Genomic DNA, 25,948 nt, shown 5'->3' on the forward strand with positions numbered 1-25,948 from the left:
TTATACCCTCTTTCTGAGTAATGTGTTCCCAACTACGCTCCTCTAGAACTCGGCACTGCTAAAAAAAACCCCAAAAGTACCTAAAAAGGACCAAACTGCTGCTCTCTTGCCCTCAAGGAAACATCCAGCTCCTGACAGCCCACCAGAACATAGCCTCAACTCAAGAGCTCCAGACTAGACCTTTGGCACAAGACTGAGCTTTAAGTCAAATACTAAAAAAAAAAAAAAATACATTAACTGATTAAAAATAAGACACTCACTGTAACTGCTCCTACAGTAGCCAAGAACAACATCACCACTTAAAATCCATGTAAATTTTAAAGGAGAAGTACATCCAACTTAACTTGAGTATCAATTCATCTTTTAACACCAACCTTCCTCTACCCAAACACCTCCTTCCTTTGTAAAGCACAATCCAGCCACGCTGCCATAACCAAACTCAGGGATGCAGTGGCAAATCTCTAACTCCTCCAACAAATCCCCTAAAAATGAATCCTTTCAACAACTAATTCCCACACTTTTCCTTCCTTTCTCTCCACACAGCACCTGACTCGACAACATTGCACCAACTCTGACTCAGCTATCTGGGAACAACCTTCTCCCAACTCCAACCTTAGCCCAGTATTTGATTATTCAGAGCCTGAATTGCCTGGAAAAGGCAGGATTCTGCTGAGCATTCCCACTCTAAGGATCCCCCTGCAAGCCATCTGCAATAAGCCAAGCTTTACCTACCCCCACTGACAACTGATGACCACGTCCCACCTGAAGGGCTGCCTCGTGCCACTGCAGCAGTAGATGCTTCCCCAGGTGCATTATGAGATACAAATTCTAAGCCACTTGAAATTGTACCCCTACCAGTAGAGACTCTGTGACCTCGAGGGTGCCGTTGAGCCTTTGGAGACATCCGTGGAGGCCCTGAGGAGAAAAAGACAACCCCACACAATAAGTGCTTAATGTCCACCACAAAAACCCAAACATCTCTTCTTAAGATTGCATTTCATCTTAAAACTCTCAATAAAGCAGCAATAAAATCAACCAATTGGCACTGATATCATAAAAAGGCCAAGGCATTGGTTCAGCCAGGCTGCCAACCCTCATCACCTCCCCAGGGCAGCTCCTGGGTATTCAGAGGCTTTATCAGCACTGAAACAGGTGCGCAAGGCTTGGATTTAAAATATTTCAATTCAAGCATCCACCACTGCCAAGTGCAAGCCAAGCCACAAAGGTCAGTGGTGCAGCTGCCCCTGGATAAGCACAGTTCCAGGCTATCAAACATTTTTCCAGAAAATAAAAAATTCCCAGTGCTTTTGTCAGGTGGTCAGTGATCCCAACCATTTACAGTCACCACTGGCTGACCAATGCTCTTGGGGAATTTCAGCAGAGCATTCTCTGCAGCGAGGCTGAATTGCCTGCAGCAGGTCACAATTCATTTACAAGTCAGCAAAAATTGCAATTAAACAAGGGATTGTTATCCCAAGGTTCAAGTCATGCATGTTTAACACCAGAAGCCAAAGTCATAAGTGAATACAGGAATTCTGCACAGCCTGTACAGCTGCCACACCAAATCTAAGCAGCAATACAATTCTTGCATCCTAATAAACATTTTCTTTACAGGATTAGACTCAAATGTTGATACTTCAAAAGGAAGAACTGTGTGTGAACAGAATCTGGCTGATTGCAGCTCATTTTTAACACAGGTCAGTAACAGGGTTAAGTTCAGATAATGGCTTTTAGGTTTCAGAAAAACTTCTAAAATACCAAGTACCTTTCCTGGTTACATAAATCTTTAAATGTCAGCCTCTATTTTAACCATGAATCTCAAGTCCACTTCAATGCAAATTTCACACAGGTGAGTATTTTAAATACACATTTCCCAGGAATAATCTTGCAGCAGCATGAATTAAACGTTGCAGTAAGCAGCAGTTCACTGCATGCCTGACAAACCAACCACAAGTGCTAAGAAATAACTCAATTTGCAGGTGGATTCTCAGTTCCTTACTCCATAAAAAGCCCACAATAAATGGACAGTAGGCCAGACAGATGTGGCTACCACCCACTTTTTGGTCAGGAGCATTTCTCAGGGTTCCTGCTGAGTCTCAGGGATCATTCCTCTCTCTCCCATGGCTCCAGTGGAGCCAGCTGCAGCACCCACTGCGAGTCTCCAGGGAGCTCAGTACAATCACTTTGCATTTTCTAGGCTTGCTACACTGTGCTGTGCAGGGTTTAGGTGCATTTGAAATAAAAATTATAAACCATGTTCCTTACTGTACCCTCCCAGGATAAATTTAGTTGGGATAATTCTGCATACAGCTACCAAAGACTCACAGGTCAGCTTTTCTCTGTATGTTATTGACTGCTAGGGAGCTGATTTATAGTTCTGAATAAAAATTTCCTACAAATTCACCTTTGAAGCAGCTCATCCTATCCCATTCCACAGTTCACTTCTCTGAATACAGCATTTTTATTATCATTATTGTCATTGGTTGCTTTACAAGAGGTGATACAATGATTTAGTTATGCTTTTTGTGGAACAACTGTGTTAAAATTGGTATTTTATATAAATTTATAATCCTAAAAATGCTCCCTAAAGTTATCAGGTCCTGCAAGTTGCTGTTGGTTAATTTAAGACACTGAGCAGCGTTTACAAAGCTGAGTTTAATTTCATACCAAACTCGGGAAATTTCACAGCTTTCTTTCGTTTTTGTAAAGCTCTTCAAATCAAACAAACAGGAAAAAAAAAAAACAAACCACCAACCAAACCAACAAAATAAAAAAAAAAAGGTTAATAGAAATAGTCTGATAAACTAAAGTTAAACACAAATTACAGGTTAAGTAATGAAGAGGAAAAAAAAAACAACAACAACAACAAACCAACAAAAAAAAAAAAAGACTCTTGTCAATAACTAACAACTCACGGAGGAGTTAAAAACAGAGAGACAAAACAAAAAAAAAAAAAAAACAAATCGTGGTATATTGTACCTTCTGAAGACATGCGTTTAGGCATAGTAGAGACAGGAGCTGGAGAACCATGAGCAGAGGGGTGAGACGGGGGCCTGGAGGGCCGCGAGGGGGGCCTGGAGGGCGGCCGTGTAGGGGTGGCTGCCCGAGGTGGAAGAGAGTTGGGACCTGACTGGTAGCGAGAAGGTGGGCGAGAGGAAGGAGATGGGCAAGGCGATGGCCAGGCAACACCTGACAGAACAAATGATATGAAGGAAAGTATAAAAACTAAAGAAAAAAATTATGGGGGGGGGGGGGGGGGGAGGGTTGGGGGGAGGGGAAGGGGAAGGGGGAGGTCAACAGAAAAAAAAAAAAAGTAAAATATGACAAAATGATTTTTTGTTTTTTTTTTTGCGGTTTTTTTTTGTGGTTTAACCCTTTGGGGATGGATTGAGGTGGTAATTGAGGAGATAAAGTCTCTGCAGGGTTGGGTTTGCCTTGGGTTTTGGGTCAAATTGAACTCGTGAATGTCACAGGCTCCCCAAAGGGTTAATTAGGATCTACAAACACTACTAAGGAACAGACAGTAAAGTTTGCTCTGTTAGCCTGGCATACCAATGCTCCACAGCACCCAGCACTCCACAAGGTCCTTAACAGCTACCAGAGGTTCTCAAACAGCTGTTCACAAACAGTACTGACCACACAAACTGCTACTTCCAAACCAGATGATGAGTAAATATCCATCTAGGAGCTGGATCTTTACAAAAACCAGCGGTGTTCAGTGTCTGAATGCTGACATTTATGCCTTTATCACTTATCTGAGGTATTAATGGAGGATTTTAATCTAGGATACAGGGCTCATGGTTTCCAAAGCAGAATTAACTGATTTACAAGCCATTCTGAATATTTTAGGTCTGTGATGTTGATTCAGCAGAGTAATAGGGTGAGAGAAACCACAAATGCTACAGACAAATTTCAAGGTTAGCATTGTTTGGGCAAGGCTCAGTTGTCCATCCTTTATAGAGCTGACTCTGGTTTTAGAAAGGAAGTCTCACTTACCTTTAGATGCTTCTCAGACTTCCCCTCCAGATAGATCACTTGAATATTATACATTTTTCATTTACCCACAGCAATTTATTATAATACCATTTTTAAATCCTAGAAATAATGCCTTGAGGACAGGCCACTGCTGAAATCCATCTCCAGAAATGGTGTTTGGCTTCTGGGACACCAATTCCTGCCATGCAGTGCCTGCTGATGCCTGGTTAGAAATACTACCCATGTGTCCAGCAGAAAATACTCAAATACCCATTTGGAGGGAAGGCTTTGGATTCCTTTTCTCTAACACTGTTCTTGTTTCTCCCTTCCCATTTTCATCAAGTCAAGCAAGTGGCTTTATTCTCTTCCAGAAGGAAGGGAAGCTCTTCCTCCTGCCACTGCCTTTCACCAGGTGTCAGCACTGCTGCTCCTCCACACAGAGCTTTGCAGTGCTGATGCAGTTTTTCATCTTTAAAACCACACAGTGCACCATCATCTAAAACAAAGGTGTTTGAGGAGGAAAATAAATGACATTTCTGCTCTGCAAAGCCACAGACAGCGCAGTGCAATGAGTGTTCCTTTGTAAGTCAAGCCCAAATCCAACTCACAACCTCTGTGTTAAATGATGAATGCTAACCTGGTTGATGAAATACACAAACTAACTCCACACCATTTCAACACAAAATGAGGTAGTTTTCTGCAGTGTTAGGAGGTACATTCATTCCGATTTCAGATACTTGCCTCCGTTAACTACTCTCTGGTCTGCTCCAGAGTTAGGGCTGAATTCTGAAGTGTGGGATCCAGACCTTGAGATTGGTGGGCCTGATCCAGACTGGCCCATCCTCGGTGAGTTTTGTCTTCCACCTCCCCAGGACAGGACATCTCTGTTCCTCTGTCCAGGTGGAATGTATTTATTTTCTCTGAAACACAGCAAATTTCTATCAGTTTTGAGACATAACTGAGAGGCAACAAAAAGCACCTCATTTTCTCTCTTTTTCTCCCATCAAGCCAAGGAGAAAAGTCTAAATAGTATCAGATGTTGACCCAACAGTCACCTCATGAATTGGCTTTTGATAGTGGCCACACAGTCCACTTTATGAGCCCACAGGCACTGAAGGATTAGCAGTAATGCCTGAAATTCTCCAGGACACACCGAAACCACTGCCCCTTCCTGTAATTTGGGACAAATTCACCACGGTGACAGGTCAGAATGGGGAAGTTTGTTTCACTACAGAGATAATACAGGGCCAGGCAGAGGTGTCCAAGTCAGCCTGAGTGCCAAAACCAGCACAGGATTATTTACACAAGGCTCCAAACCTAATCAGGCCTGCTGAAAAAGCCCAGTATCAATGAGAAACTGCTACAGTACCAAAATACCTCCATAATTTAAATAAAAATACCATTCATAGTGTACTCAAGTACCTAGTGTTCACACCATGTCCTTCTCTTTCATTAGCATTTCTCTGAACAGCAGTATATTTTTCTTCTTCTGTCCTTTCATCATTTTCCAAGGCAACCCGAGCTTTGTATTGGGCACTTGATTCAATTTCCTCTGCTAATTGAGTTGCTCTGGCTTCCCGCTTTAAAAACTCTTCGGAATTATCTCTTTCTAATGGCACCCTAAAAAGACAATGGAAAGGAAAAGAATCTCTGAAATGCATTCAAAAGCACAAAGGAGTTACAAAAATCACACAGTGTTAGTTCTAACCGAGTCAGAGTGAAAAAAAAAAAAAACAAAATCTTGCTCCTAAGCCAGTAGACTTGCTGTCTTTTTTTTAATACAAAATTCCTGGACTGGTTTGGTATTATGGACAAATTCAGGGTCATGTACCTGCCTAGAGAGCTAAGGTCAGGGTGCAGAACTTTTCCAAAGGATTGTTAAAATCCCCAGTTCCTAAAGCTGTGCAAGGGCTCCAAACTTTTAACTTGGTTGACAGTATCAGGAATAAAAAGCCTCAGACTGCTTTTTACATAGGAAGCTACTCCAAGAGTCCAAATTTGATTTTTTTTAGCTATTTACACAGTGCCAGCAGACACAATCCTACTGAAATTAAAGAGTGACATCCTTACTCCTTTGATAATTCCAGCCATAGAATTTCAGCTCTCCCAGTTATGAAGAACTGCAGAAAAGATGGATGCAACACTTCAGAGCACAGGACCAGAAATTCCTGACTCATCTGTGAGTGCCAGGACCTCAGTCCCATTCTTTCCATGTCTCTCTCTAAGGCAGGCAATGGAATATTGCAAAAATCGTCCATTAGGAAAGCCACCAAGTCAAAATTCAATACATGAGCACTGAAACACTGAAAAATCCCAACCAGGGATGGGATCATACCTGGCACCTCCTTCTGTCACCCATTTGTGGCGTTTACCTGTCCTAATATTTGTGCCAGGTTTTAAAAAAACAATTTTTTCCCCTGACTTTAACTTCAAGTTGCAAAAGTTATTCCACCAACCTTACTTCAGAATAAGCTACATAAAAATACAGAGCAGAGCTGAGGCTTGGCCCATGCTCTGCTGGGCATTACAGAATCACTACTGCCCATGTTTTGAATAATATAAAGAAGAAAAACAAAGAAAGTGGGTGGAGATACAAGCCAAGTATAGAATAATATATGCAAAATTGCTCAAGTGTTGGTGGCAGAACGAGGAAAACAAGTGGCTTTGCTAAATTCCAAGCCAGCACTCAGCTACTGCAGCACAAGCTTTTCCTCACATTTTTGGCCAGTCAAAACATTTACTGGTCTTATCAATGGTAATTGCAGGAATATTCAATAAAACTCTTCTGCATAAAGCTTTGGCTCAAATAAGATTTACATGAATGCAAAGCTGGTCCCAGGCCCCTCTGTTAATAACCCAATAAAGGAGAACAGCCAATCCTCATTTATTTAAAGTGAGTGCAAAAAATGAAGGGATGTATGGCAACCTATAGAGGCAGGGAATGATTTCATGTTTTCTAACAGGCCTTTAAAAATGAGAGAAAGGGGATGGACAGGATGACATTGTTCAGAACCCTGGTGATGATCAATACATTTGCAGTTTGACAAACTCTACCTGCTACTGCTTAGCTCTAGGAAGAGAAAACAATCAAACAATAAACCCTTCAGCTGCACATCTAAGCATTTAGTGGAAAAGCAGGAAAAGAGCTTCCCAGTTTAGCAGACTGATATGCAAAGCAAGTTGCTTGACTAGGGGAAAAGAAATTGGAATTAATTTAAAGCCACCTTCATGTTTTTAATCTGTTTCCATTAATATCCAGAAAGCAGAAAGATGGAAGACTAAAGTTCAAAAGTACAAAAAGTACTTAGAGCAGTGAAGGGAAGGAAAGAACAGCTTCCCCAGGATTCAAACATAAAATGATTAGGACACTTTGATTATCACCATGTCACAGGTCCATTTGCACAAAACACACAAATCACATTGTTGAATCAGAGACCTGTAGACAAGTGCACACACACACAAAAATCAAAACATTCACTGCTATTCCTTGATATTCAAAAAAATCAGTTTCTGCTGCGGGGGTTAAAAGAGTGGGGAAATACTGAAGCCATTTCACAATGGCTGTGAACATCTGCAGTCCATTTGTGTTGCAGTTGCAGTGAACATTAGAGCTGCAGACTCTGGGGAACAAATCACTGCCAGAGTAGCCAGAGCAGCCTTTATACTACTTCTATATTCCAGTTGTTATTATATTTAACTAAAACTTCAGTTTAGAGCTGGACAAGTCTGCTAAACAAGCACACAACCCCCACCCTGGTTATCAGCAGCTTTTCAGCATTCCAGTATGTTCCAGATCAATTGTCTCAGTAAAATCAGGGCTTAGCCAAGCTGCTCTGCTAGGTTAAACAAAAAACTATAGGTGTAGCAGCTACATACAGATTAATTCACAGTTTTCCACCCTATTCCTGGAAGTTTCTGCAAGAAACAAGCCTTATTGCATGGCTAAATGCAGAAAACTCTGCAACGGGAATGAGCTGTGCCCATTTAAGGGAATATATAAAGATTTCTACATCTAACTATTCACAGAAAGCTGGCAAGGTTTCTTAAGCCCCATTCATTCATTGCTTTTGCAGTTATTTGATTCCACAACTTCAGAAACTACGCAAAATGAGCTGCAGAATATAAAGTTTGTCAAACCAGGGAGAACATTCAATACAAATCTAATAACAAAATATTTTGGAACTTACGTATAAGAAGATAAACTGCTGTCATAAGTTGACACTACACCATAATTTTCTTCATTGTAACGAAACATGTCATTGGGATCCCATCCATTAGACTAGAAGAAAATGATGCTTGTTTTTCAAAATGACACTGGAAACACATTCCCTTCAAATTAAGGGCTGATGGCAGAAGTTAAACCTTCTGCACTTTTTCCTGGACCTATGAACTCACTGTCCAGATAACAAAGTTATTAATGCCACAGTTTATTTCAGAGAGCTTTGTTCAACAGCTGCACAGATTCTACCTTCAAAATCCCTCTTTTTTTGTTTGTTGTGAGTTTTTTTGAGTTTTTTTTAAGTACATGCTCACTCTATACAAGAAGACTACTGGCTAGCAAGACATACATACATTAATATCTTTTTTGCCTTTTCCAAAAAGTGCAAATTAACACTTCTGAAACTTTTCAAAAGCACTGATGGAATTACCTGAGAGGCACCAGAGGCAGAAGACTCCTGTTGATCTGCAAAACTCCTCCCACATCAGTAAAATTGCTATCACAGCACTCAAGCACAACAATAAACGCTTTGAATATTTTATAAAAGCACTGAGAGTACTGGGTATTCCAATAAATCTCAGCTCTACAGTATGGACACCAAAACTGACAGGAGAATTGTTCTACCCAAAGTCAATATGCTCTAGTCGGTGATATTATCTCCTTGAACACACTGCAGCCTGAACACCTGGCTACAAGAATTTCTGCTTGAGGAAAAGCTGACTGCTGTGATATATGAGGACATGGCATTTGAGGCCATATTCTTCATCTAATGATTCATAATCTGAGCCTGTCCCTGTGCTTGGGTCAGGCTTCCATCAGTTCTCTCCATCTGCAGCCCAGGGACACTGAGCTGAGCACAATCTCCCCATCATTTCCAAGTGCAATGACAGCCAGACAGGAACGCTCTGATTGAACATAAATCACTCTGGGGCATTGCTGGATTTGGAGTCCTTAACAAAAGCTGCTCTTTGGGTCATGGAGTCCAGCAGAGCTCTTACCACAGCAGCTGCCATTGGTCAGAATTTGCCAAAAGTGCCATTTGAAAGGCAGCTGTTCTCAGCCAGATCGTTCCAAAGGGCTGTGGCAGCTGCTGGCAAAGACTGAGCATCCACCAGCACAATGCAGGACAGCAATTTTGCTCCTCCAAAGTTCATTAGTAGATTGAAATTAAGGAATTCTTTCAAGGCATGTCCAGGGAAACAGCTCATTTTCTACTGATGGCCAAAGATGATCAAAGCATCACTCACAACATCGGTCTCCAGCGCCTCCAGCTCCTCAGAAGCCGTGTTCTCTCCTCCATCCCATGGTTCCAGATCCTTCTCCTTGTGCTCTCCATTAACTTTAGCACTGATGGCTGAATCAGTAAAAGCATCTGCAACAGAGTGGGGAGGGTTGGTACCAGTGAGACCAGTTTGGGTAAGTTTGCACAGTGGTTTTGAGCTGAGGAGCAGCTCAAACACAGCTGAATCACAGGTACAGTATCGTCATTCCCCTTCTCTTGGAGCTGCTGGACAACAGAAAGGTGCCTACTCCAGACTTAAAGTAACTATGCAAGTACAGACTAACTTCTCCCATATCAGAAAATAGAATTATTTTTGGTTATTTCAAAACGTTTTCTAAAATTACATGTATATTTGGGAGAGAAAACAGGACAACACCAGGATTCCTATTCTTCTAGAAAACGAAAGACTTGTATAATATTCTTTTCCAACCAGCCCACACAACTGCACACCACAAGAGTGTGCAAATATCAAAAAAGCAGGAAAGCAACTCCCTAAATGGGCAAAATACAATTTTCCTTTCAAATATCCACATTTCTTCTATTTCCACAACTCCTCAACACACCAATCCATCAGCTTGGTGCTCCCGTTTCCTGTGACAAGAACAGAGGGGTCTCCTCTCCTGCCAGAGTTTTCCAAGCAGCAGCTTATCCAAATCACACAGAAAAACCCAGGAACTCTCTACTTTTTGTTCTCAACAACGTAATAACCAGTAAGGTTCTTCTATTGTTTATAAAAATTACAAAAACATCAAGAAATAAAGATCACAAACATTTATTTTGACTCGTTCATGTTCCATTCAAACCCGACTTAAGAAGGAATAATACCAGAGTATTACAAGTGCTGTAAAAATATAACTAAAGCCTTTCAACAAGCTTTTGTATTTGTAAGCAACTGGATCTCAGAACTACATAAAGAACATTAAAAGAATCAAATAAGCTTGTTATAAGCTCATAAATAAATAAATCAGCCTAAAGTAAGTAAGTCTTCAATCCAGAATTTCCTATCATCATCATTCTGCTGATAAAACAAGGAGCAAATATTTCAGACCTTTAGAAAAGATGAAATCAAACCACCAGGCAGTGCCAGATAAGGAAAAACATGGCCTAAATTAACTTCTGGCAAGATATAAAAATCTGCCAAAAAAAAAAAAAAATTTAACTTTAAAGCTCTTATGAAAAGAATTCCCAACATATGAAGTTGGCCACTGAGGTATCAGCTTTTACAAAATCACTGAGGATGTTTTAAAGAGAGACTGCTGACACTGCTTATTATTCCTGTTTTACCCAATCTCACAGTGAAATTCTGCAGATATATTGGATAAAAATTCACTGTACTTGGTCTCTCTAATAACAGCCAGCACTATCCCATGCAATGCTCACACAAACAGCTTTTAAAATATACTTTATTATAATATATGCTATATATATGTGTTCAAATGTCATCTGAAACAACACAGAACACAGTGCTACAACTCATAGTTAAGCAGTAGCTAAAGAGCATATTTTAAAGAATTTTTAAGAATGTAAACCCTGCATTTACCTTATTAATGGCTTAACTCAGATAAACCAGTGCTGCTCCTGCCCCAAACATCATTCATTCCACGTTTTATTTCTGCTCAGACTGGGACAGGTTACACCAAACCCAAGTTGGAGGCTGTTTATATATTTTAGGAAACTGAAATTTGTTTCAGCTGGAGCTCCTCGCCAGTGAGATTAGATAAATATGAATTAGGAGCCTGATGGCAGCACCTGATGAAGGCAATCTGTTTTTCAGAAGGGTGTTTCCTTAATTTCTATTAAATTCCTCCAGGCAAACTCCACACAACTGTGCCATTTTGGATGCTGTGAATAAAATACCAGCTTAACAAGACTCATCTACTCAACCCACTAATTTTCTTATTTAAACAGCCACATAAACATTCAGAAACGCTGTTATTGTAATGATACAGACAGAAAAAACACCCAAGTCAAAACAAAAACTCCACTATCAGCAAGTGCTACAGGTCTGAGTAGGATGTGTGCAGTCACTGCTGAGTTTCCCAGTAAATCCAGGATATCACAGGGCACAGGGAGCTCCACTGCTCTGCGTTCCTCTCTCATTTTACAATGAAAGTCCCAAGTGAGACTTTGCCTGTTTAACCTCTACAACTCAAAGAAAACCCAAAGACAGGAGAAATTCAAGCTACAAAGGCACTCCCAGCCAGACAATGTGCTCTCAAGAGCATCCAGGCAAAGTTTAAATGCAGCAGGATGGTACCTCAAGGCACAGATCAGTATTTTCCTGGAACATGGGAGACCAGAACTGAAAACCCAGCAAAGCCTCTCCCAAAATTAATCAGCAACAAACTTGAGAATGAATGTAAAAAACTCTAAAAAGAACAGTTTCCAAAACAAAAATGTGGCTCTTAGGATGATTAATAAAGTAGAAGGTAAAGCATGAGCTGCTGCTGAAGTGCTGACTGGCAGAGCAATAACTGACAAGACACTGCCCAGGCTCAGCTTCCCCCTTATCTGGTGCCTCTTATCTCTGAGCTGTTGAAGGAGCAATTCACATGACACCTTGACAAGGCCAAATTTTTAATCAATCCCTTTTCTACACGGTAAAACCCGAGTTAAAGATCAAATGGAACCTGGTGAAACAAGGGGCTGAGGCTGGAACACTCAATTAGCCCCCACTGCCTCTGTACCTGCTTAATGTGACCTTTCCTAAGCAGAGGAGTTGGGTATCAAAGACCTTGTTTTAAAGCCTGGTAAAAAAATCACTTTTCATGAATGGAAAAAAATCCCAAGGAGAGCTCCATGCAATGGAAATTCATATTAAGGCAAATTAAAAATACACATTCCGTGAAAAACTCAGCTGGGGCAAATTCCTCAAGTGTGTGCTACTAACTGAGTTAAAGAAAAAACTGCCAGAGCAGAGCAATTAAGAGTCCGGGTTTAATTAATTTCAGTGTCTAACATGCTTGTTTTCACAAACAGATTTTGGTGAAGAGCACAAATGTGCAATTAAGTGCCAGTCTGCAGCTGAAATGCCATTAAACCAATCAGTGTTACGTGCCAAAGGTGCTGATGGCACTCACTGAAGCTTTGATCAAGTCAAAGTAAACTGAGCTTTCACCTTAAAGGTTTCAACAGTAAGCTCTGATTTGTTTTGTAACTACTTACTATTGATTTGAAACATTAAAACCAGTTACCACCGGCTCTGCAGAGCCAACATTTCCTTCCTTTGTTCATAAGATGCCTTCTGCTATTCCCCTTGCAACACTTTCTCTGGAAGGATGCCACTCTCAGAGCTAATTCAAGGAAAAACTTAAATAGCCAATTCTCTTCTGCCTTTCTTTTCATTGGATTTGTAGTATTTTCCTCAGTGTGCCAAAGAAACAATAGAAACATTGCAGAAGTCTTTTACTTTAGCAGTAAGTTATGATGTTTGAATTGTCTTGTCTTTAAAGAGAAGCCAAGAAGGCAACTCCAAAGCCTTACTGAAATTTGAAGCCCATACAAACCAGCTCTGTGGATTGATCAGTGTTCAGGGCTCCTAGGAAAGACTTCTTGTGTAGAATCAGGAGAAATAGAACCCCCTGCATCAATCAGGAGCCCAAATCACCCAGCAGCAGCAAGATCTCAGCACTCAAAGGTGAAGCAGAAAGATGTGCTAATATTAATGTACAGCCAAGGATTCCAGCCTGCACTGACAGTGGGTTTTTAGCAGCTGATTTCCCCTGCTTATACAGAAATCAGTGTCAGTCCCCCTTTAGGAGCAGACAGAACAGTCTGAAAAGGGAATGATGGATATAATACAGCTTCACCCGAGTTTCCCAGTGCATGTTTCGTTCATCAGCCTGCCTGTACTGCAGCAAACCTCAATTCCACAGAGAGAGACCCTCAGGTAACTCCCTCCCCTTCCTCTGGAAGCCAAACAAGCACCTCCAGGAGCTGCAAGGTCTGTGCAGGCTGACAGAGCTGCAAATAAAGGCTCAGGAAACAGGGACACTGATTTTTTGAACATTCACAGCCACAACACCCCTCCCTGTGCAGACCTACCAATTTTTCTCCCAGCCCTCCCAATTTCTACAATCTGGGCAGACCCCAGGCTCTCCCCTGGGGTGCCTCTGAAGGTGCAGTGTCATGCCTGGCACAAACCCACGTGTGCTGCTCCAGTTCCACCCCCCAGGCCTGCAGAGCTGTTCCCTCCCCTGAACTCTCTGGGTGGGTTATCAGCTCCCTGCCCCAAAGCTGCAGGGCTGTGATAGCACTGGGAACTGCCTGGCAGGCTCTGGCAGAGGCTTTTCACACACAACTCTGTTTTCCTTCTTCTGAAAGGAGGCTCTATCCCATTCCCTTTCTCCCCACCTGCTGCTCTTTCCCATTCCTCTTCCAGTCTCTTTTTCAGAATCCAGAGAACATCTCTGCTGCTCAAACCTGAGGGTGGACCAGAAGATCCAGACCCACAGGCAGGAGCCCATTTGCCCACATTCCTCCAGCCCAGCAGGGAACAAATGCCAGAATAAAATCCATAGCTACTTATACTGAACTGGGAGGCCAGGATGCATTATAATTTTCAAAACATCTTCTGCAGAAATTTATTTAGTTCAAGGGCTCCACAAAATCTAGAAGTCTCCTACAGGGCAAGAAACTACACAGAGAGAATCACAGAATATTCTGAGTTGGAAGGGACCCACAAGAATCATCACACCCCAACATCCCTACTCCAGCTAAGCCTCCCAAAGGAGAGCTCATAAAAGCCCTTTTATTTGACTATGATTTTAAAGCCTTTCCAACCAAGTATTCCCAAATTCTCCTCACCTGCCTGTGAAAATCAAAAACCATTGAGGATTAGATAATTTACAAGTCTCTGTTCCTAGGTAAAACAAAGAGCACCAAGTTCTCAGGCAGGAGTTCATAGTCAGTTTTCACTCTAAATCATCCAGTACCACAAAGATTTGGGTTTATTTACAAGAACAAAAGCCAGCAGTTCCTTCATGCACATTCACCAACTTCCAGCCCTTTGAATCCTTGCTTATTTAATTTCCCAGGAAGCAGAAAGCCCCTCATTGCTCTAATTTGAAGGTGTGATCAGAGACCGAGTTACACTTTCAAGTGTCATTTCCAGATAATGTATTTTTGGGACAAAATGGAAAGCAGATTAATTCACCCACTCTGACTTATCAAGTTCTGCAGCCTTCCAGTTTATCTTTCTCCAAGTTTTTATGGCTTTATTTCAGCTCTCCAGTATTTAAGAGATTTAGACTCAGCCATTCCACCTAATAAAGTGAACTGAGGGACTGTTCAACCTGAAACAGTCATTTTCTTCTAAAAAATGTCCACTGAGCAATTATTCCTAGAAGCAGTAGTATATTCCTCATTCAGTCTGCTCAAAATCTATAAAGATTGGGTGAGGGAGAGCCCAGTTTGCATTTACATTAAAGTGATGTTCATACCAAACCCATTATAAAACAGCTCTCATGTAATTTATATTCCAAGTCCCATCCAGAACCTGGAACTTATCTGCATTTCAATGCTGCATTTGCTCTGACATTATGCATCATCATCTGGGAAAAGCAAAAATTCCTTGAAACAACAAACCTCTCATTCTGCAGCTTTAGATCAGGCAAGAACAGGTACAAACACAAGGTGAACAGAGAAATTCTCATTAAATGTCCTCAGGTCTCTACCCATCTCTAAGTCCCCGCTAATGGGAATAAAACCTGTGTTCCAATAACCACTGAGCTCCTGTGACAGTTGTTAATCAGCCTGTAAATGTACACAGAGACAATTTCACCCCATGCCATAAAAACCTGTATTTCCTTTTATTCCTTATCCCAGCAAATCAGCAACATTAAGCACAAAGACTCTGGAGATTTGCTGTCCAAATCCAGAGAAATCTGCAAAGGAATAAAACTGACTCATGAGCTCTTAGGTTCCAGAAAAGCAATCAGAGGCTTGGAGGTCAGACATTAAAAGTATGAAGACTGCCTGCAAAATTGTTTAATTTGAGCAGTTTCAATGTCTTCAAGATTTTAAGATTTGTCTGTCACCTCTCTGTATTCTGAAGAGCTTTACCTACAGGTCTACAAGAAGTAAAGGAGAAATTAAAACACAAACAGAGGATTTTAAAAGAATTTCTAGCTTGCTAGAATTTCTAGCAGGAGTATTTATAGGATATTCCTATGAATGCATGTTTAGACACAGAAGTTACCTCAGTATAGACTCTATATATCTCAACTCTGAGAAATAACCTTTTTCCCAAGAGTTTCTGTATTCAATGATTCTTGTATAACACTTAACAGAAACATTTAAAAAGACGTTTAGAAAAATGTGTCTACCTCCCATAGAATCTATAAAATATTCTGAAAAACCAAAAAGGCTTTGCTTTCCAGACACCAAAACACCTACTCAAAAATACATTTTTTCTTTAAATTTGTGAACTTCTCATTTCACAAGGTGCTGAAGTTTTGTACTCTTTAAGAATTACGAATCTAAATATGAACTTCAATATTTTGGATCCTAAAGCATCTACTTCAAAAAACCTTGAATTATAATCTTAAAACATTAAAAAAAATAAAAAAAATTGAAACAAATATACCTCTTCTGGCATAATTGGTATCCATATCCTTAAAATGCACCATAACAAAGTCTGAAGACTTGAACAAGATACTCTCAAGGATGTCCTCCCGTTTTGGCCCCAGACTGGATTCTGCAGTTTTCCGATGAGCAGCATCAACCACTAAATCACACTGTGGCAAATACAAACACAGGGCACTGCTTTACTGCACAGTCATCCCCTCAAAAATGTCACATATTTGCAAAAACTAGGTATTTACAATCTGCTTAAAGTCTAGGCATGAACAGGAAAAATAATTCAGAGTAAATATTTAAATTTTTATCAAATGTTGGTTATTCAGTATTAGGAATTTTAACAATAGGGAGGAGTCAAAATGTAAAAAAATTACCTTAGGACTGTAGGTTTTAAAAACTCCTTCATATATACCACCATTTTTCACCTGTACTTCACATTTGGATCCCTAGAAAGCAAGAAAAAATGAGAATATGTCTTTCTACCAACATGACAAATGACATTACAGTGATTTTCTTAAACATGTGTTCTTTACATAGGTCCAAAGTGTAAAAATACAGCTCAATTTTTAGCCAAATTTCCTCATTCAGCATCTGCCCATTTATAAATACACTGCTGTGCTCTGCAAATTCAAGTAGCTGGGTGTGTATGGGCAGTTCTGAAGGGATTTAAGATACTCACTGGAGAGTATTTGGTTCTCACAAGACCCTTGACCAGTTAAAACACACAAAGAAGGTTTTGTGCAAACCCCAAATCTGTGCCTGTGTGGGTACAAATAAGGATAAAAGCTTATCCTGGCCTCAAGCAGATGTGGGACAGTCTGCCTTACTTCATTTTGCCATGTCAGGGCTTCCCTTAAAATCCTGGAAGAAAGGTTTCTAATACCTGCACATGGACTCATTTTATTTATCCAGAAGCTCTCTAAAGACAGGGAATTCAAAATACAACCAGTGCACCTAAGAAATCTGCTGTACCTCTGCAAATCAGAGTTAAACCTTTCCAAGCCTAAAATTTCTGTGATCCTTTAAAGCTCAACCTTGGCAAAAAGTGCTTAAAGTTTAATATTCACTCCTTTAAATTATAATTAGTGGATTAGTTAACAATTCCCTGTCGTATAGGAACCATTCTTCCAAATATGAAGACTTACAACAACTGATGTGAGTATGTGAACCATTCTCATGTTTGCATAGATGCCATCAAAAGAAATCTGAAAAATAAGAAAGCCATCATGAATATTGAAGAAATTCCAAAAGCCAGAGCACCCAACCCAACCCAGGCTTTCATCAGTACACAGAAAAATCTCAGAAACACTGGGTAATAATCTTACTCAGGCAAGATACATGGAATGTTTATTATTAAATATTAATATTAAACATGCCAGGGGAGATTTTCAGAGGGCTCCTGACTTTTCTCTGACCAGTTAAAAATCTAACACCCTCCCAAACAAGCTAAAAATCCCAGGAGAGCCCCTGATGTCACTCCATTAAGGAAATTCTCTGGCTGGCTGGGTGCAGCTGATATGCACAGATTTGAGGGATGTCAGCAGGGCTTTGTTTTTAAACAAAAAAAAGCCCTGCTGGTTTTAAGAACCATCAAGAGAATAAGGTACTTGCAGAGCTGCAGAAGCAAAATTATGTTTTCAGGCCTGCTCAACCTCATCCTTTCATCTCCCAGCCCTGATTACACACATTAACAGGAGCTAAAGCCATCAAATTGTGCAGTGCTAAATTGCCACAAACCCTATTATTAATTTAGTCCAAAGTAACTCAGTGCAAGCACCAGGACCTGCAATCCTGTCTGGGAGAGCTGGGCAGGTGTCCCCAGGCTGCTGGAGGACACATTCACCTCAGTGCAGGTGTTTTGTTGCAGCACCTGGTATGTCTTTGCGTTTGTAAAACAAGAGATGCTAAAACAGCTCTTGGGATCTCACTAAATTCTGAGTTTTTCAACTGACAACATATCAGCCACTTTGCTGGGCTGAACAGACAAGTTTAGGGACGCTCCTGTGCTCAGCACTCAGTACACAGCACATCCAGACCAGCATCTGGGGGTGTTTAGTGTTTGCCTATGACCTTTTCCACCAGTTTTCCTCAAAGCTTCTTCAGTTTTCCTCAAGTGTCTTGGTATCTTCAATAAACATTTATGTAAGCAAACTGCAGCCCTTTTAAATCTTCCTGCTTCTGCTCCATTGCCCAAAATTAGGTATCTTTGAAAACCAGGCCAGCAACAAATTGGAAAATATTTGATTAGTGAAGTTCAAAGATTCACTCTTTCAATCAAGATCCATGAATTTAGCTCTGATAAAATGATGTTCTGCATGTCAAGCCACATCTATACTCCAGTAATACACAGCCTTGAGAACAACTAAAGCTGCACATTGGAGCTACTGAGAACAATGGTTCAGCAATTTTATAGTAAAACCAAACAAAGTAGTTGCTTTATTTCATTAAATGCTGCTTTACTGTCATCTGTTTAAGGGAGAAGCCAATGTCAGTATTTTCAGATAGTAACTAATTCAAAAAGCACTGCCTTGAGTTAAATGCTATTTATATTTACAGCTGTAATTTTAAGAAAATGCAGAATATTTATATTAGTGCAGTCAAAAGTTTAAGTGAACCTTCCCCCCTTCACCCTCCCAGGAGACTTAAATGAATGTGAGATGCTACTCTTCAGAAAATTATATTTCACTCTAAAATATCCACCCACCACGGTATCCCAGGGAAAAAATGGAGAGAATATTCCAGTATGTGCCATTCTGATAAGGTGTTTCCTCCTACCTTGCACTGGCACAAAGAGGAGAAACCACAAACTCACCGTAGGCTGAGGTGGTCCTTTGCCACTGCTGCGGCCTCTGGAATGAAACACACACATGGGAGATGATTAAAGAGCTGCTGAAACTGTCCTATTTCCTACCAGGCAAGAATTCCAAACCCATCTTCATTTAGAGTTGAGAATGGGGTCAGGAAAACCAGCATTCCCAGAGAGCAGAGCCTGACAAGGACTCACTGGGTTTATCTCCAACCTGCTGACCTACCATCAGCAGGCTGGAGGTTACCTGGGATAAATTAACGGACAAAATGAATACTAAGCTTTTAAAATCAGAGTAAGCATAAAAGAACAATCCAAATTCCAAAACTTTATGGCACACAAAGGCAAGATCAGGCTCAAGCCCTATACAGCACAGCTTCCTTGAGCCAGGTGGCTCCAAATGTTGTCACTGTGTCAGATTTGGGCCACCCAAAAACCTGACCTTGCCACAGGCCACAGAGGAGCCCTGACTGCAAGGCTCTACCTACAGAGCTCATTTCTAACTACTCTCACAATCCTGCAAATCCAATAATTCAGTCCATTCCCTCAAAAATACCAGTTCCTCCTAATGCCAATCTGTCACTGTGTAGCACTCAGGATCCCTGGGGATGCTCAGAACACCCTGCACACTGAGAAGGGTCAGTCTGTGCCCTCCACCCCGGGCACCTGAGCCCCAAAGCATCCCTGCAGCTAAAAAAGTCCCCAACACCTCCAATTCTTCAACTCCACAGATGTGCCTTAATTCTGAGTTCCTTGTACCAAGAAGTCCTAGTTTCAAATACTCCTTATAGTGATTTAGATTTGTGTTATGACTTCAGGAGCACTCACTGGAATGTGAGGCAAAAATAAATCTTCTGTTCTATTAAAAAAACCCTCAATTTTTTAAATAGACTCACCTTACTGACACACAACCCTTTCAACAAAGACACCTGAAGAATCATGTCTGGTATTATCTAAACAACACTGAAATCTAAATCCAACTGGATGTCACAGAATCATGGAATGGCTGGGGTTGGAAAGGACCTTAAAGATCCATCCTCATCCCATGGGCAGGGCCACCTTCCTCTAGACCAGGCTGCTCAGAGCTCCTGAACACCTTCATTAGATGCCAACTGCATTCAAATGCTTTTAAAAACACCAAGCTGGGGCTGAATACAACCGACCCCCCAAAATAATAGGTCCTTATAAAAGTGAGCTCACAGGGTAGTCAAAAAATCAAAGGAACTTCTCTCAGTGAACATAAATAACCCTTCAATAAATTCTGCCGAAATATGCAAAGCCATCAGAGAGCCATGAAAGGCCTTAATGAGGAAAAAATGAAAAACCACTAAACTATCACCTGACTCATTTCCAACAAGCTTCTGCAACAGAGCTGTGGCCTCAGAGCATCACACATGCTGGGGGCATTGGCTGATGGCAGAACTGCAGATTTGGGGTGCTCAGCAGGCATTTTCAGGATATTGCAGAGAGCTAATCTCACCAAAAAAAAAAAAAAAAAAAAAAAAAAAAGCTCTAATGCAAATAACCTTTATTTAACTACCCATCAGTCTTAACTTTCCATAGGGCTTTCACACTGTCAGGCTTGCTCTGGAGCAAATCTCACCATTTACCAAATCTGACATTTGTTAAATGGCCTCTGAGAGAACTGAAGCCTTGTGAACCTGGAACAGAATTTTTGCATAATATTCAAACCCTCCTCTATCTGGAAGTCATTTCACCAGATGTGAAACCCCCACATAAGAGGCACAGCCCAATTTGATTTGTCCTTCTACTACAATCAAAAATGTGATCGTCATGGTCACTCAGAGCTTGGCTAAAGTCAAACAATTTTACCAGTTCCATCTGCTGCCCTCATATGTTTTAGAAGATCCTCCTTTTCCTCCATCAGCTACAGATCAAAAGTGAAAGAGTTTCGTGTCTTGAGAAACCACTCCCATTTTTAGTGACAAAGTATTCTTAGACCTGAAATAACTGGGTTCCTAGACTGGGCAGAAAGTTTGGAGTATTCCCTCTAAGCATCAACCCAAGTATTCCAGATTTTCCATCTCTTACCACATTTCCAAAATTACTCTTCCTACCCACACTTCTTCAAGAAACAAACTGATTGTGCACATCCACATCAGCAAGAAGTCCCAACTTCTACATCAGCCAAGAATTAAAGCAGAAATTCTCTGATATATCAGGTCTCTTTATAGATCTGACCTCTTGTTTTCCAGCTACAATTGTTAATCACAAACCATTGGGGGGGGAAAAAACCCAACACGTTCACCAAGCTGAGAGAAGAAATATATTCACCAATCCTACCAATGCAACAATTTAGCCAAAACTGTATCTTCTGCTAAAACCCAGGCCATCAACTTGAGTTCCATATTCCAATAGGTGAAGACTCAAGTTCAAAGTATCATTTGACACACCTTTGATGCAACATATGAAAAAAAAAAAAAAAAAACCTCAGGACTTTTACAAAAGCAGAAGGTAGATGGGTTTTGCCAGATGTTTAACATAATTTGGAACAGGAGAGTCACACAAAGAAATGGAGGTGGGGGAATCTAGGAAGGCTCAATAGTGACTTAGCACTGTTCCCTAAAATCGCATTTTCATTAGGGTAAATATGGCAAAATTAAAAAAAAATTCATTTTGCATTGCAGATATGTGGTTAAAGGAAAACTGAGTGAAGGCAGGACAGCCTGGCAAATCCAAGCTGGAAACCCTTTGCTGTGGGGTAGCAAAGTCACAAACTCAGGACAAAGTAACATCTGAGCAATTAAAGTTAGTGCCGACTCCTTGGGTCCAGCAGTTACACCCCAAGAAGCAAAGTCTCCATCAGGGGCCAAAAACTGCACTAGTAACGTTTTTTCCCAGCAACAACTTGCACATTTTTTTTCTATTTTTATGAGTATTTCCTCAGCATCCCTCACCTCCCTCCTTTAATGTTTACATGCCAAGTAGAGTGTTTGTATAAGCAAAACAAGGTCACGCATTTGTATTTTCCCAGTTAATGCAAGGGAAACAAAATCATTCCTGGATGGGAAAGAAAGTCTCCAGTTTTCTTCCCAGCAGCATCTTCACTTTGAAACTAAGAAATAAATGCAGCCACACTGCAATTAAGGTCTGAAGCAGAAATGTAGCAACAAAGACTTGAATTTAAAGTGTGAATGGCAGTTTCTGGAGCACTGACTGACATTGCTGCAGCTTGGAAAACAAATTTACAGAGTACTCTAAAGAACTTTAGTGCAGAGAGCATGCAAAGCTTTTCTTCTAAGGGAGAAATCTGAAGTGCAAGGTTTCATTTCAGTGCAGTGTTTGGCTCTATAAAGTCAAATAAATCGAAGATGTCAAATTAAGATTATGCAAGAAGTCCTGCAGCTTTATTTTCTGTAGTTTTTCCCCCCAAATACTGACATCAATAATGTAAATTCCCATCTCCACGCAGGGTGACAGCTTCTACAGCATGTGAATATGTAACAACCTGACTCAGGTCTGGCCCAGTGCACACCTGGAACCTGTTGATGGGCTTAGTCATTGAAGAACCTTCACAGACATCGCCATGAATCAGGTGTTAAATTAAAAGTTACTCAAAACCAGGGATGTAACACCACTCTAAAGTGCACTCCCAGTGATAAGGAAAGAGGCCTGCAGGTTAAGGAGTCATTCTGCTCAGCTGTTTAGCACAGTTGCACTAAAACCCACACAAAGATGTCAGAAGCAACTCAAAAAACCTCTGACTGGCACGTGTGAGCAGATCTTCAGTACAGTCACTGCCCTTAAATTCCAGCACCTTGGCACCCAACATTCCCCTTCCCTTCCCTCTGGACTGGATGGTCACTGTGCTCAAGAAAGGGATGTCAAGGAAAAAGGAAAATAAATGGAGGCAAGAAGTTTGGGTCATTTTCTTTGGAGACTGAACCATGGGGTGGTTTTAGCTTTTTGATGGGAAAAAGCCATTTTTAAAGGACAGTAACTCCGTGTATTCTTACAGGACCCCCCAAGCCCAGGCAAGCAAGTTACCAAAATGAAAAATCCCTTCTGCTGCAATTGTAACAAGACAAGAAACATCCAAACCCTGACCCTGAGGTGTTTTGCCTTCAGATAAAATAACAATAGGGGAAAATTAACAAAAAAAGGATGGAGATGGAAGAAGGCTGGGATAGATGCAACTTGCAGCCAGAGGACAGCTAACCCTCCTGTGCTTGCATAACAGCAAAACTCCACTCAAATACAGAAAGTAGATGTTAGATAATGTTCTGATAGCACAGGGAGCAAGTTTGTGAACTAAGTCTACATTTTCCCTAATTACAGCTTGCTGTGCTACTGGCATCTCCCCTGCAGCCCAAGCCCATCTGCCATAGTGCACACTAAACAAACACAGCACTTCACCTGGGGCCCCTTTATGATAAAGGTATTAATCCTTCTTTTTTATCTCAAACACCTTCAAGGATGCCTTCATTTCTGATTTTTCCCTTTGTCTAAAAGCAATTAATAGGATGGTAAAAAAACCCACTGGTTGTTCACAGGGGATTTTACCTTTTCTAATCTGAAATACAGATGTGCAGCAGTATGAAGCCATGGAGACAAGGCAGTGAGCAGAGCTGACCCTTCCCTCATGATCAGAGGTAGAAGGACAAGTGCTCAGCCCAATTCTTCCAGTAACAAACCCACAGCAGAACATTAGGCCCAGGACAGTTAATTATCAATGAGTTTTCTGCCCAAACTAAGCTTTCAAGAGCAACTTAGCCATGAAAAGTAACATTTTTTTTTTCTGCATGGAATGTTGGTGCTGCAGGGAAACGAGCTGCTGGGCAGAAAGCTTGACATACACTGGAGATGTTTAAGATTTTATTAAAGAATATAATGCCTCAAATTGATACCAAGATGCAGGCCACCTAAATTTTCATTATTCTGAACAGAAAAGCCACTCAGCTTTTCATTCACATGGCCAGATTTACAGCATGAACCATCTCTGCATTTGCACTCCCCAAAAGTCCAAGCAGCTATAGGGGAAGTCCTCTGAAGGTGCTCCATGGGGCTCCAGCAGGCCTGGACTGTGATTTTACAGTCCCTCAATTCAGAAATAACTTGAAAAATTAAGAAACAAAAAGCATGAACACCTCTGAGGGAACAGACCAGTTGTTCAGCAGCCCCATCAGAACTCCCTAAGGAGTTCTGAAGTGGAATTTATCCAATAGAACCAGAAAGGCAACGCTGGTAGGAGAAATCCAGTGGCTTTAATCTTAAACTTGGGAGAGAATTTGAAACTCACATGTCCAAATCTATGGGGGCAAGTGCTTGCCATCAGGCTGAATTTAAAAAAATAAGCTGGAGGTTTTGTTGCCCTTCACGTTAACCTCTACAGTGCCACTGTGTGTTGGCAGGGACAGAGCCCAGTAAACACCACGTCCCACCGAAAGCCAGATGTAAAAACTATTAAATCGGTGCTCTGAGCTGCTGAGGTATTGTTGTTGTTATTTATTTTGTCCTTTTCAACCCTTCCAAAGCTCTTCCGCTTCCAGTTCCACTGGCTGGGAACAAAGTAAAACCCTATTTCCAGTGATGTCCAACAATGGGGCCACTGTAAATTCTGTTTTATTGCCAGTGCACAAAACCGAGTGGGAATAAACGTCCAGCTGAAGAGGAAGATGAATAAAACTCGAAATGAAACTGCTCTGAGTGACTGTGACCTTCAGAACTGTTAACGTCCTGCTCTGATCGTTTGTTATGACCCCCGCAGCCCCGGAAAAATTCACAGCACTATAGAGTTTATTATTTGAGGAAAAGAAAGGGGGGAAATGTGAGTGGATTTGCGTAGCTAATGATCTGAGAGCAGGAGCGGGATCAATCTTCCAGAGGCGGGGGGGGGGGGGGAGGAGAAGAGCGGGCTCAGCCTCTGCAAGATTCCTGCCCCAAAAATCTGGGAGAAAGCGAGGCCGCGCTTGGAGCCACCATCCAGCGGCGCGCCTTCCCGCGAGAATTTTATTGCGATTCCCATTATTAAAAAAAAAAAAAAAATCAAACAAAAATACTAAAAAAAAAAATGATTACAAATAATAACGATCCCTGAATATTAAAATAAATTTTAAAATCCACCCCCCCCTCCCTCCCTCCCCCCGGGTGAGCCGAGGGCGCTGCGCCGCCATCGCGGGGCCGGATCGCCGCCCCCTTCCCCGCCCGGGCCGCCCCCCGGCCCCGCCGCCATCGCTCGCGGCCCTTCCCGCGCCGGCCCCGACACGTGCGGCCCGCGCCCCCCGCTCCCCCCGCTCCCTCCTCAGCAGGCGGGTCACGTCGGCCCGGGGGAAGCGGCGCCCCCCGCCCCGGGCCCCGCGGGGGGCCGAAATGGAGCCTCGGCGCCGTGCCCTCCCCGCGCCTGAAGGGCACCGGCCGCGGCCCGGCCTCGCCCCGGCACTGCGGAACCCCCTCGGCGGGGCCGCGAGCGCCGCGCCCGCCGCCATCGCGGCCCCCGCCCCGGCCCCGCCATGCTGCGGGCCCCGCGCCCCCCCTCCCCGGCCGCCGCCGCCGCCGCCGCCCATGGAGGCCGGTGCGGGGCGAGGGCGGGGGGGAGGGGGGCGGCGGGGGCGGGCGAGCGGCGCCCGCGCCGGGCCCGGGGCCGGAGCCGGGGCCGCTCCCGTGGCACTGCGCACCCACCTGCCCATGTTCTGCCTCCCCGCGGCTGACGGGAGGCCGGGGCCGCCGCCGCCGGGGGGCTTGCGGTTGTTGCCGGCGGGCTGCGCCGCCGCCGCCGCTTGCTTGAGGGACATGGCGAGGAGGGAGGGAGAGCGCCGGGGGTCGCGCCGGGCTGGGTGCGCTCGGCCGGTCCGCGCTGCGCTGGCGGGGCCGGGGCGCCGCTGGCTCGGCCGGTTGCTCCCAAACAGTGCGAGCGGGGCGGAGGGAGCGGAGCGCGGCGCGGAGGGATCCGCGGGGGGGTGGGAGGGGGGGGCCGGGCGGCGGCCGGGCCGCGCCGCGGGGCGAGGGCAGCGGCGGGGCCGGGGGGCGCGGCGGACACACCCGCGGGCTCGGGGCACCCCCGCGGGGCCGGCGGGGGGCGGAGGGTCTGCGGCGGCGGGCGCGGGGCGGGCGGCGGCGCGGACTCTTT

The 25,948-nt window shown here is 42.8% G+C and overlaps 1 protein-coding gene across 15 annotated transcripts in view; it reads right to left on the reverse strand.

Moving 5' to 3' along the window:
- ATXN2 (ataxin 2) overlaps positions 1-25,748 on the reverse strand; it is a 49,192-nt gene extending 23,444 nt beyond the window's left edge. For 4 of the 15 annotated variants that reach the window (XM_068208537.1, XM_068208536.1, XM_068208535.1 and 1 more), the window contains exons 1-11: positions 25,501-25,747; positions 18,868-18,904; positions 17,201-17,260; positions 16,430-16,501; positions 16,063-16,213; positions 9,442-9,566; positions 8,163-8,254; positions 5,398-5,595; positions 4,717-4,895; positions 2,980-3,189; positions 733-915 (exon numbers count right to left, since the gene is read on the reverse strand). In XM_068208537.1, the coding sequence (XP_068064638.1) occupies positions 733-915; positions 2,980-3,189; positions 4,717-4,895; positions 5,398-5,595; positions 8,163-8,254; positions 9,442-9,566; positions 16,063-16,213; positions 16,430-16,501; positions 17,201-17,260; positions 18,868-18,904; positions 25,501-25,613 (1,420 nt within the window). In that variant the 5' untranslated portion in view covers positions 25,614-25,747. Of the gene's footprint in view, positions 1-732; positions 916-2,979; positions 3,190-4,716; positions 4,896-5,397; positions 5,596-8,162; positions 8,255-9,441; positions 9,567-16,062; positions 16,214-16,429; positions 16,502-17,200; positions 17,261-18,867; positions 18,905-25,500 lie in introns of all 15 variants that reach the window. The other 11 variants (XM_068208542.1, XM_068208540.1, XM_068208549.1 and 8 more) reach the window with 6 other exon arrangements.
- Positions 25,749-25,948: the final 200 nt, after the last annotated feature.

Source organism: Anomalospiza imberbis, chromosome 18 (genome assembly GCF_031753505.1).
Source record: "Anomalospiza imberbis isolate Cuckoo-Finch-1a 21T00152 chromosome 18, ASM3175350v1, whole genome shotgun sequence".
Classification (NCBI taxonomy): Eukaryota; Metazoa; Chordata; class Aves; order Passeriformes; family Viduidae; genus Anomalospiza; species Anomalospiza imberbis.